This window comes from Rhinolophus ferrumequinum, chromosome 17 (assembly GCF_004115265.2).
Source record: "Rhinolophus ferrumequinum isolate MPI-CBG mRhiFer1 chromosome 17, mRhiFer1_v1.p, whole genome shotgun sequence".
Taxonomy (NCBI): domain Eukaryota; kingdom Metazoa; phylum Chordata; class Mammalia; order Chiroptera; family Rhinolophidae; genus Rhinolophus; species Rhinolophus ferrumequinum.
In genome coordinates, this window is record NC_046300.1 from 52,912,774 (window position 1) to 52,925,021 (window position 12,248).

At 42.1% G+C, this 12,248-nt stretch overlaps 2 protein-coding genes across 4 annotated transcripts; both read left to right on the forward strand.

The window, feature by feature from the left end:
- The first annotated feature begins 3,218 nt into the window (after positions 1-3,218).
- Positions 3,219-10,723, forward strand: RPP14 (ribonuclease P/MRP subunit p14). Of its 3 annotated transcripts, none has more exons than XM_033132958.1 (6): positions 3,219-3,352; positions 6,105-6,201; positions 6,305-6,389; positions 8,552-8,628; positions 9,288-9,366; positions 9,831-10,723. In XM_033132958.1, the coding sequence occupies exons 2-6, from the start codon at positions 6,116-6,118 to the stop codon at positions 9,885-9,887; spliced, it is 384 nt and encodes a 127-aa protein (XP_032988849.1). In that variant the 5' UTR covers positions 3,219-3,352; positions 6,105-6,115; the 3' UTR covers positions 9,888-10,723. The 3 variants fall into 3 exon arrangements, with proteins under 3 accessions (XP_032988849.1, XP_032988848.1, XP_032988847.1); XM_033132957.1 differs by having other exon boundaries at positions 3,230-3,485; XM_033132956.1 differs by lacking the exon at positions 3,219-3,352 and adding an exon at positions 3,492-3,682.
- HTD2 (hydroxyacyl-thioester dehydratase type 2) lies at positions 9,972-10,527 on the forward strand. Its single transcript, XM_033132955.1, has one exon. It carries the CDS (start codon positions 9,997-9,999, stop codon positions 10,498-10,500), a length of 504 nt encoding a protein of 167 aa, XP_032988846.1. The 5' UTR covers positions 9,972-9,996; the 3' UTR covers positions 10,501-10,527.
- Positions 10,724-12,248: the final 1,525 nt, after the last annotated feature.

Consider the following 12,248-nt stretch of genomic DNA (forward strand, 5'->3'; position numbering starts at 1 on the left):
CGGGATCGTGTCGCGTGAAGCCGAAGAATGGAAATACGGACCAGGGAGAAGCAAAAAGTTTTAAAAAGAGGATAGTTTATTAGAGGCAGGAGAAGAGGTTGCAGCTCCGGAGTGGGAGGGGGGTCCCGAATGGGGAGTGCCCCATGACTGAGGCAAAAGTTCTTACTTTTATACCGTCCCTTGCCTGCTTGGGGAAGGGGAGCTGTTTGAAGAAGGGAACTGGCGCCTTCTAATGAAATTCGTCTACCAGGTTTGTTCTGCTTACCCATCCTAAAGGAATCAGCAAAGTAATCCACTCTTATCTATCAGATCTGCTCCATTTGTCAGGCCAAAAGGAATTTTATGATTAACCTCAGGGCCTTGTTACATTATGTCCTAGAGCAAAGGAGTGATTTTAAAACCTGAAGTTTTAGGATATGGCTGTCTTTTGTTTATTCCACCAGGGACCTCCCTGTCAACCTAGGGACATGCTAACTTTCCTGTATCAATACGAGCAGATCCTTCCCAACAACTTTGCTCTGAAATGTCAGATACAGAGAGTATCCAGAATGGCCCCGTTTGAGCCAACTGACTTCACCCAATGCAATGCTGGGCAACTTTTATAACGACTGAGGCAGTCTTGTGTATTTTGATTTGGAATAATATTAAGATACCTTGTTAAGAAGGGAAAGCACCCCCTACCATATCTCTGGGGAGACACTTAAGAAATTCATACTAGTTGTTGCTCATGGGGAAGGGGTGGGAAGGAGACTTACTCTTCATTGCTTATCCCTTTATACCATTTGAAATGTATGCCGAAAGCCTCAAGTATCTACTCAAAAAATAAAATTGAATGGAAAAACAAAGGTCAACCAACTATTTTATCCCAAACTCTGACAGCACTAAGAGGATTCAGGCGGTGTGAAAGGCACTTCATTTTCAGGGTTTGGTTCAGGAGAGTGAAAATTATTCAAGTTCTTTGAAGTCCAAAATATAAAGTGTGATCAAAACATATGGTGAATATTTGTTTATTTATGTATTCATGTTTACTTATTTATTTTTTTAAGGAGGACACAGCTCACAGTGGCCCATGCAAGGATCGAACTGGCAACGCTGGTGTTACCAGCACCACGCTCTAACCAACTAAGCTATCTGATCACCCCACGGTGAATGTTTAAATTTAAAAAAATTATTACAGTAAAAGACACATTGCCATTAATCCCCCGCAAAATACTCCCCCTCACTTCGAACACACTTATCCCATCATTCTTGCCACTTTCTGAAGCAGTTCTGGAATTCTTCTTTCGTGTCTTTAGTTGCACTGTCATGGCAGCCTCAAGGTCCTGAATCGATTCAAAACGTTTACCTTTCATGGTCATTTTGACTTTGGGGAAGAGCCAGAAGTCACACAGTGCCAGATTCGGTGAATAAGATGGATGAGGACACACCGTACTGTTTTTATTTGACAGAAATTGCCCTACCAGAAGCAATGTGTGACACGGCGCCTTTCCGATGTGATCAAAACATATGGTGACTGCTGCTGTCAAATGCCATCCAACGGAAAGGCAGGGATCTTCAATACAGGAAATGGTGCGTCGCACCTTAGTAACAGTGGGACGTTTCAACTTGTTCCCTGCAGTCGGGCGTGAGCTACAGTTCAGAGATGTTTTAAAGTGTGCCATACATCATTCTCCATCATGACAATGCTCCATGTCACACATCATTTCTGGCATATGACAATTTCTGTCAAATAAAAATATACGGTGTGTCCTCATCCATCTTATCCACCGAATCTGGCACTGTGCGACTTCTGGTTCTTGCCCGGCATCAAAATGCCTCAGGACATCAAAGCAGCCACGAAAGCGCAACTAAAGACACTCATGAAAGAGGACTTCCAGAACTGCTTCAGAAAGTGGCAAGAACGATGGGTTTGAAGCGAGGGCGGGGGGAGGGTAATAGCAATGTGTCTTTTACTGTAATAATTTTTTTTTATTTAAACATTTGCCGTATTGTTTGATTACACCTCATACAGGAGCTGCGTTGGTTTTGATGGGCTGCAGCCTGGCAGGATGGATTTGCCAGGCAGCTGATTTAGGCAACTCTCTTCCATTCCAGAGTGTTGCCGGGTGCCAGATACTTTACACCACTTTTTTTGCCTCACAACTCTGAGGTAGATGCTATTCATCTCTCCATGTGATAGATGATGAATCTGAAGCTAATTTTGGCAGCATCTGAAACCCATGCTTTTTTGAGAAAGAAAATGCCACTGTTTGTGGGGTCTGTTTTGATTTCCTCAACCTCTCCTGAAATCTGGAACAAGTCCTGTCTCCTCTGAGGGGCAGTGGTAAGCCAGTGGAGACACGGGCCCATCCCCACGGTGCTTACATTCGTTCTGGCAGCCCCAGCCACTCTCCCAAATACTCCCTGCCTCATCCCACACGATCGGTGGTAATACCATGCTGCAGTGTGGAGAACACCATCTGGAGTCAGACGGCCCACTTTACAATGACACACTTACCGTTGTGTGATCTTGGGCAAGGCACTGAGCCTCTTTTGCCTGTTTCCACCTCTGTAAAATGGGGATGATCACAAGGATAGCTACATTAGGATAGTGTGAGCGCTCCGTGAGGTAACATATATAAAGCTCTTTGCATAGTGCCTGGCACAAAGTACGCACTTGATAAATACTAGCTGTTATTATTGTTATTATTAAATACAAGAGCTGTTTCATGAGTACAGAAGCCTTTCTGTTCTCCGCTGAATCCTCAGTATCTAGCACATACAAGGAGCTCGGCAAGTACTTAATGAATAAATGCGTAGATGAAATTTGGCTTACATTTGTAAATGGGACCATCTGGGTCTTTTTTGTCAACTCCAGCCGACCGAACACCTACTATGTGCTGTCAGCCACGAGAGACATTGAGAGCAGGTCGTGTCCTTGGTGAGTAATGACATAGATGCCCAGCAGAAGAGATGCTCGATATAAATTTACTGAATGAACGACTGCATGGATAAATGAATGACTATGAAGCAAGCTTCCTGGGAAAATAAACAGGCCCTGAGTCCCGTACCCCATGCAGACATTTGCACACGCGGTTTTCTCCGGAGTGGGCACCAGAGGGTACTGAGCTCGGCAGGCCCCGGCTCCTGAGAAGGACTCACTCTTGGGTCCTTAGGAGGACTCCTCGCGGTGACGTCACATCCGCGCCTAGCCGCCACGCATCCGGGGGGCGGGCAGACTAAAGCCGAACGTGAACCTCCCCGGAGTTTCCCGGACTCAGGCTCAAGCCTCTGCAGGGGAGCTCCAGGCCTTGGCGGATTCTCGCAGTGAACAGGAGTCAGGGAGGCGTCAGCGCAGTCCCGCGAAGAACGGGTAGGCGGAAGCCCATAGCAGAGCGGCTGTTTTCCGGGACTGGGCTTAGTCGGCCGGCGGGTGACGCAGGCCGCGCGGCCTAGGCCGCATGCGCAAGACGAGAGTGACGGCGGGCGGCGCAGGGTGGCCTGAGGTAGGTTTCCGCTTCCGCGGAGGACCCGGCGGCTGGAAGGCGAGGCCCGGCCGCGGTCCTTCCCAGGCCTCTGTACCAGGCGGTCGCGGAAGCAGAGCGTGGCTGTGACAATGGTGCTGAGCGCATGCTCTCGGCGCCAGCTGGACGCCAAATGGACGTTAATCGAAAAAAGTTGAAAACGACTTAAGTGCGCAACAGTAGGGGATTTAGCTTTTTTATTTTTAACGTCATTGATTTAGTCCAAAATTTACATATGGAGTGCTTACTATGTGCGATGCACTGTTTTAGGTTCTTGGGAAACAGTGAACAAGACAGATCCCAGTTTCTTGTGGAGTGTACATCTGTTGGGATGGGGAGTACAAACAAATGAAATTACGTAGTTATATTAGAAGGTGGTGCGTGCTGTGAGAAGAGTAAAGTAGGAGCATGGTGGGAGGGGGTGCCGTATCAGATAGACACTGGATCAAATCGAGGGGTCAGATTGGAGCGACGCCGTGAAGGAGGCAAGGGAGTGAGCCATGTGGCTGGCTGGCTACCTGGTGCAAGAATGTTCCAGCACGCAGAGAAGCTGGGAGCGAGGCCCAGAGGCGAGAGGGAAACTGCAGTGTGAGGAAGAGCTAGGAGGCCTGTGTGGGGAAATGGCAGGACACGAGGTGCAGATCAGGTAGGGCCTTGCAGGCAGGCGGCTGTAAGGACTTGAGCTTTACTCTGAGGGAAACGGCAACCATTGCAAGGTTTTGAGTAGAGGAATGACGTGACTCGAATAGGTTTTAATAGGCTCACGATGGCTGTAGTAGAGGCTAGTTAGAGGAGGGAAGCAGGGAGAGCAGTTACTAACGGATGAAGTAAAGTGTGTCTGTAGCCATTTAAAAGGCTGATTTCAAAGGTGACGACGGCAATGACTATATAGAAGTGCCCACATTTTTGTGGTGAGCCTGGTGAATATGCCAGGCTGTAGGAAGGGCTTCCCAGGCATCCGTCTTTTTAAGTCTCAGGACAGCCCGCAGAGGGCAGTGCTCTCATTGACCTTGAGGCTCAGGCTTGTCCAGCGAGAGGTGATTGCTCAACACTTGCTCCTTAAGTCTGAGTGTGTGTGGGGGTGAGAAACACAACAAAATTGACCATTTTTTTAAATGTACAATTTCTTGGCATTAAGTACACATATTGTGCAAGTATCACCACTATCCATTTCCAGAATACTCTGTAAATCTTCATTGTTACTGGCATCCTAAACCCCAGGCCTAATCTCATTCTCCTACCTCAGGCAGCCAATTCTGGCAAGTTAGTCGGTAACACTTAAAAAACACCTATCATGTGCCAGGCAATGAATGAAATGATTGAGTCCTGTTCTCCCTGCCATTCTAGTCACAGGAGACTAGTGGTTGGTAACCATTGCCGCAGTCCTGAAACCAAAGATGCTCTTGAACGTACAGGCCTAACACCTCTGTCATTCAGTCATGTATTCAGTAAGTTGGTCGAATGCCTGCTCTGTGCCAGACACAGTAAATATTCACGTTTGTTGAATGGCTGGCTGTAGTTCTTTTACCCTGACTTCTCATTTTCTCTGGTGGTCACTATCTAGGAGTGGTCGGAACTGGCCTGAACCAGAGGATTTTGCAAATGCTGGTCTATAGCGATGTGACCTTGGATAAGTCCCTTTCCTTGGTAGTGCCTCAGTTTCCTGGTTCCTATGTGGGGGGACTAGGTATTAAATAGACAATGTTAAGAGATTGCATAACAAGGGAACCTAACAGAACAGAGTGCCAAAGAAGGCTCCCCTGAAGAGGTGAAAGTCCTGGAAGAAATGAACTGTAAGCTAAAATTCGCAGGATGAGGAGGCACTATGGAAAGGGAGAGTAAAGTGGGAATGGAGCCAAGGACAGGGATTCTCTACAGGGGGAGCAGCGTGTTCTGAGTTCTTGAAAGTTGCAGATCTGTTAGAAATGGCATGGAGTGCCCATCCCAGGAATTCCTCGCCCCAAACCCGTTGCTGTTTAAGCTCAGTCTTTCATGGGGCTGCCACATAGCCCTCTGTTGACCTGGCCTGATGGAAAGAACTTGCAGATCCAGTCAGCAGAACTGCTACCCCTCGTTCTGTTCATGTTCTGTGTTGGCTGAGAGTAAACAAGAAGAGGGCCTTCAGATCCCAGATTTACTCCTTTATGTTTTTACTTTTTTGGATTAAGAGGCATCATACCAGAGGGTCATGAAGGCGCTAGGAGTGGTTGGAATCTTTGTTCCCTTGCGCAGGTGTTCCTTATCTTTGCCAAGCTTCAATGTCCTCCTCTCAAAGATGGAAATAATAATAGCTTTTATCTCATAGGATCATTTTGAAGACATGACCTAAGGCATGTAAAGCATTTAGCACAGAGCTGGGTACTCAGTAGGGGAAAATGTTCGGTGGGGTTATGTTATTAGAATTTAAATAATACACTTGTCTGGCATATATGAAATATAGAAACTTCCTTTGTGTCTGTATGGGCAACCTTAGTTTGACCAGAATTAAATGAGTTACAGTCCTTAGGAGTTCTTTAAAAAATCAAATAGGTCGAATTCTCATTAACAAAGTGAAAAGTAGCTTGTACCTTGTTAATTTCTAACCCTCTTGACACAACGTAGGTGTAATCAGCATGGAAATGATGCCAGCCCCAGCTGCCACATATGAAAGAATAGTTTACAAAAATCCCTCTGAGCACCACTACATGAAAGTCTGCCTGTAAGTTCAGTCTCCTAAATTCTATTTTTGATTACTTATGTATGAATCTGAATAGCATGAAGTTTAATACAAGGTATTTTTTCTTTTGTAATGTTTTTTACAGAGAATTTCAAGATTGTGGAGTTGGACTGAATGCTGCACAGTTCAAACAGCTGCTTATTTCAGCCCTAAAGGACCTGTTTGGAGAGGTATGGGATCACTGGTAGATTGAACACTCCTAAGATCTTTGTAATGAATGCTGAAAGAACACTTTTCCAAATATTATTTAAAAACTTTAAAACCATATTTGAAATTTCAGAATTAGACTTTCAGAAATGAAGAATTTTTGGTAGGTTTGTTCTAATATGATTTCTTTTTGTCAAGGAATTTGTTAGACAAATGTTTATTTTAGTGCAGTGCTATTCAAAGTGTGGTCCAGATTGGCAACGTGCAAACTGTTTTTTTGCAAACTGTGCAAACTGTGACTTACACTAGAATGTAAATCAGCACACCACTTTCTTGACTGAGAAAGTCTCCTTAGGAAAAATACTAAGCTGAACTAAACAGTGTGATTAGTGATTTATTGATTTACATTTTGATGCATCTCCTTATTATGGACCAGCACTTTGAGCAGTCCTGTTTTAGCATTCACTTGAAAACGAGTTTTGAGAGAGAACAAAGGTGATTTTTCAGGAAATTATTTCTTGATTCATATATTCTGTCAAATCAGAATCTGCTAAGCGTCTCATCAAAATTAAAAACTTATTCCACAAAGACTTGGTTAAGAGGATGAAAAGACACATAAAGACCGGGGGGAAATACTTGCAAACCACATATCTGACAAAGGATTAATATCTAGAATAGATAAAGAGCTCTCAAAACTTAGTAGTAAAAAAAAACCCAACAATACAATTAAGAAAATGGGCAAAAGACATGAACAGATATTTCACTAAAAAGGATGTACAGTTGGCAAAGAAGCACATGAATGAAAAGATGTTCAATATCATTAGCCATTAGGGAAATGCACATTAAAAACACAGTGAGATACCACTAGGAGAATGACTGAAAGAAAAAATCGTGATAATACATACTGGTGAGGATGTGGAGAAACTGTCACTTATACATTGGTGGTGGGAATGTAAAATGGTACAGCCTCTTTGGAACACAGTTTGGCAGTTTGTTAAACTAAACATGTACCTACCATACAACCCAGCAGTTGCACATCTGGGCATTTATCTTAGAGAAATGAAAACAATATTCACACAAAAGCTTGTATGTGCATGTTGACAGCAGCTTTATTTGTAAGAAACCCAAAATAGAAATAAGCCAGATGCCCTTCAATGGGTGAATAAACTATAGTACAGTCATACCATGGAATATATTCAATAATAAAAAAGAACAAACTATTGATACAACTTGATCAAATCTCCAAAGCATTATGCTAAGTAAAAAAGCCAATCCCAAATGGTAACATACTGGTGATTCCATTTCCATAATGAAATAACATAATTGTATAATCTGGAGAAAGATAAGTGGTGGCCTGGGGTTAAGGATGTGGGGGAAGGGTGGGTGTGACTAAAGGGGTAGAAGGAGGGGGCCCCCGGAGACGGTAAGGCTCTTTACCTTGATTGTGTGGCTACATGAAACTACCTAGGTGGTAAAATTGCATAGAACTATGCACACACACACACACACACACACACACACACAAATATGAGTGGAAATATCACTGGTAAAATCTGAAAAAAACTGGTTTATCAATTTCAGTTTCCTGGTTTTGATATGGTACTATAGTTATATAAGGTGTTGATAGGGGTAGGGGGGCTGATAAAAGGTGCATGGAACCTTCCTTTACATTTCTTTGCAATCTCCTGTGGCTCTGATTTTTCAAAATAAAAAGTTTAAGGAAAAAATTCTGTACCTTTTATATATCAAGTATAAAACCTGGTTCCTGAGGATATAGCTATAAACAAACAGAGATGGCCTCTGTCTCGTGAACTAATGGTCCCGGTTATTTTTAGTAGGAAACCACATTTCCTACTAAATTAATGGCAAGAATGGTGAGTCTTTTGAAAGAGGAAGTATGTGGGTCTTGTACATGGCATGGAAGGACATAGCAAGTGACTGAGCTTAATCTTCAGGAAGGAGCAATTTAAACGAAGACTTGAAGGGTGACGAGTTAGAGGAGGAACATTCAAGGCCGGGGGCGGGGGCGGGGCGGGGGTAGGGAGTTGTAAATAAGCAGGTCCAGTAGTCCAGGACCAGTAAATAAAATACTGCTGCTTTGGAGGAGAAAAGCAATTGACAGAATTAGTTATTAGAGTTCAAGACTAATGATGATAATAGTCTAATAGCATTATTCCACACTTAGGTTGGTGCTGCCTTACCCGTGGACATCCTGACCTATGAAGAGAAGACTTTGTCAGCCATCTTGAGAATATGTAGCAGGTACGGCAGACAGTGGAACATTTCCTGTATAACAGAGCAGAGAAATGGATGGAGAGACAGAGCAGAAATGCTCTTTTTGAATAAGAAGAGCTTTGTCACTATGAACTCTGATTAGCTTTTGGAAGTTTAAACTGGGGAGAATATGAACATTCATTCAGTAAGAATTTACACTCTAGAGAGCAAAACTTGGGATTTGTTTACAACAGTGGTGTTTCCATTGACAGTCATGGTTACAAACTCAGAAATACCAGTCGTGCCAAAAAAATGTATACTGCCGGACACTTTGGTCAACATATGCTCAAGCAGTAATTTGCCGTAATGAGAAGTGCCTGGACTCTGATGGTAACCATTTTGAGCACCTCTTGTAATTGCAGAAGTCAAACGTGACTTGTATTCATTTGTTATCGGTATATATTAACTTTTACTATTTTAATACAGTTTTCCTGTCTTAAAATGTGTGTACATTTGTTTGCCACCCTCTATATATTTTAAAAACATTCTTAATTGAGGTTCATTTTGTTTGCTGCCTACAATAATATACTATCCTCTTACTTTTAAAGTTTTCTCATTTAAATGAGGTTTTCTGGACCATCACAAACAAAAGAACTAGGGAGATGTTGCAGGGACAAATCTTTATGCTTCCTTGATTTTTTCCACAGTGGACTTGTCAAATTGTGGAGCTCTTTGACCCTGTTAGGATCCTATAAAGGCAAGAAATGTGCTTTCAGAGTGACGCAGGTAAAGGCTGTTCCTTCACATATTCTGAACAAGGCTGAGTAGTGGATCAAACTGTTTTTTAATATGTGTTCCATTTTTGTGCTTGCATAAATCTAGTATGGTTAACATTATCCACCTTGGGGGGAGGGGGTGGGAATCCACGACTTCATTGCTTCCAAAAATGTGAGACAAAGCACTTAAATTTTAGATTGTATGAGCGGAATTTGGGGATAAAATTTGGAATTCTTGTGGAAAAGTCTTAACTTTTCATTTATTGCTTCATGCCTAGTGCCTTATGTATTGGAATGCTCTTTTTGAGCTTATCATGACCACTTGCTTATCTAAAGCTACCTCTTAGGACTCTCATTAAAATGCTACTACATCAGCTTATCTTGTCCTATAAAACTGGACATGTTTCCGCATTGCCTTGTGTTTCAGTGCAATTTTCTCCTGATACTGCGTTAATGTTTTTCTTTCTCTTACAGGTTTCTCCGTTTCTCCTCGCATTATCCGGTAATAGTAGGGAACTAGTATTGGATTGAATAGTCTTCAATTTCAGAAACATTCCTCCACTCTCAAAAGTACTTTTTGATGCCAGCATAATGTTTGAAGACTGAAGCAGGGTAAAAACTCTTGTTGAGGGAGCTGAAGATGTTGCCAGTAATTTCCAGCCATCTTTGGTGGGGTGGGCTTCGGAGGAGAATCTGCCTGAACCAACCAGTGCTAAGCAGGCAGCACTTGCAGCATTTGCACATCAGAGTTGGAGACCGGGCTGAACTCAGCAGGGCCTTCACACAGAGGGATGTGGTTACCTTCTCAGAATTAACAGGGGATGTCAATCCTTTGCACTTAAATGAAGATTTTGCAAAACACACCAAGTTTGGAAAGACTATTGTACATGGAGTTTTGATCAATGGACTTATTTCAGCTCTCCTGGGTACTAAAATGCCCGGGCCAGGCTGTGTGTTTCTTTCCCAGGAAATTAAGTTTCCAGCCCCTTTATATGTTGGAGAAGTTGTTTTAGCTTCCGCGGAAGTGAAAAAGCTGAAGCGGTTCGTTGCTATTATTGCAGTGTCATGTTTTGTAATAGAAAGTAAAAAGACTGTTATGGAAGGCTGGGTCAAAGTTATGGTCCCAGAAGCTCCCAAATCCTGAAATACATGTTTAAAGATTCAAGTTCAGGCATCAATGTTACCATTACTGAAGAGCCTCTGAGAAAAACACGGATTGCTGCTCTTCAACAAGGAATGGCTAACACCTAGCAGCCTCTATTGGGGGAGGGGTGGAGGTAGAGAGGTGTCATGTGCACTTTCCAGTTTGGCTTATGCTTCACACAGACTTGAGTATATTTATCTGTCGGTTTTTTTGTTTGTTTTTTCAATTGAAAAAATACTGGAAAGGTTATTTAGCTAAAGGTTCTATTTTAGGATTTCAAACCTAGTTAGATTTGCGTTTGGATAACACAAACCTACCTATATGTATACAGAATAAGTTTCTCATTGAATTTATAACTAGCATTTAATTATTGAAGGCAACAATAGAAGTTGAGAATCTTTGAACACTTGTTTTTTACCAGTAAACATTCTTAGATACTGTTCTTCAGCAATTTCTGGGTCAGAGTTTTTTGTACTTTGTTACTGTTATATGAAGATGGCATCTTGTCTAACCTTCAGGTGGTACTTGCCTTTCAGATGTGCAGATTTGGACTCAGTTATATAAGCTTTTGGTTTAATCTATAAAATGGGAACAATAACGCCTACCACACAGGATTGTTGGAGATGATAGTAAAGCACAAATAGTAAAGCACAAGGCCTAACTTGTAAATAGTAGTTGCTACTATTCATTCTCCTCTGTGAATGAGGTTAGAGGTTAAAGCTAACTAGCCCACAAGTAAGCAGGCCAGTCTTTCAGGATGTTAGCCAGTCTCTTGGTATTCTAAACATGGAACAGATCTGAAATGCAAAGTTTCTATTTTAGTAATCCAGATTATGTTCTCCTTTCCTTGAAAGTATCGTGGGTTCCCCCTTTATATAAATAATCTATGCTTAGTTTCCTAAAAAATTATAAGAGAAAGTATAAGGAACACTGGAGGCCAAGTTCTTAAGAGCTGAGAGGTACTGACAAGGAAATGTGCCTAATATGCTAGTACTAAAAGGTCATCCGCAACATAGCTAACCCTTTTAAGACAAGAATCTAGAATGGAACATAGATGTGGTCTACCTGTGCTGTAGTTTTAGATAGTGGCTCTGACCACAGTTAGATGCTTTGACCAGAAAGGTAAGATCAAGTGTAATTGGTTGGATCAACCTACATTTACTGGAAAAAGGATTTTCCTCATGTTAGTGGATCAGTAATTAGATTTTTAATTTATTTTTTTACATTAAGGGGATCAGATTACTAGAAAGAATTATTCTAGTCACTAGAGGGCAGTGATGCATATAAAGTGAGTATTTTAAACCTAAATATTGCACTATAGTTTGTGAGTGAGATGAAAATAACCAAAATCAACGTGAGAAGCAAGGGTGCCATTCTCACAAGAGTTTCAGAATGGGCAGCACGTGCAGGCTCAGACCCACCTGATGAAGGCTTATAGGTAAAACACATGTTGAAAATTTGATAGAACATTGAAAAAATAGGGAACTTGCACAAAATATGGACGTGAAGCCATATTCAGGTTCTACTCCTATAGAACTCATTTCCTGGGACTTAGCAACAGTGTTGAAGTATTGCTCCACAAACAGAGTGTGTGGGTATGGTCATTAATACTAATAGCTAACCATTGTCACCCCAATACATTTTAATTGAAAAAAAAAATACCAATAGCTACCATTTTTTCAATACCTGATGAGCCAGTTTTCTACATTAGCTCTAATCCTTGATACAACTCTGTGAAATTATATTGT

Coding starts and splice junctions, on each gene's coding strand:
- HTD2 (XM_033132955.1), top strand. CDS start 9,997: ATGTTGCCAGTAATTTCCAGCCATCTTTGGTGGGGTGGGCTTCGGAGG.
- RPP14 (XM_033132958.1), top strand. CDS start 6,116: ATGGAAATGATGCCAGCCCCAGCTGCCACATATGAAAGAATAGTTTAC. Junction 6,202..6,304: donor CACTACATGAAAGTCTGCCT/GTAAGTTCAGTC, acceptor TGTTTTTTACAG/AGAATTTCAAGATTGTGGAG. Junction 6,390..8,551: donor TAAAGGACCTGTTTGGAGAG/GTATGGGATCAC, acceptor TTCCACACTTAG/GTTGGTGCTGCCTTACCCGT.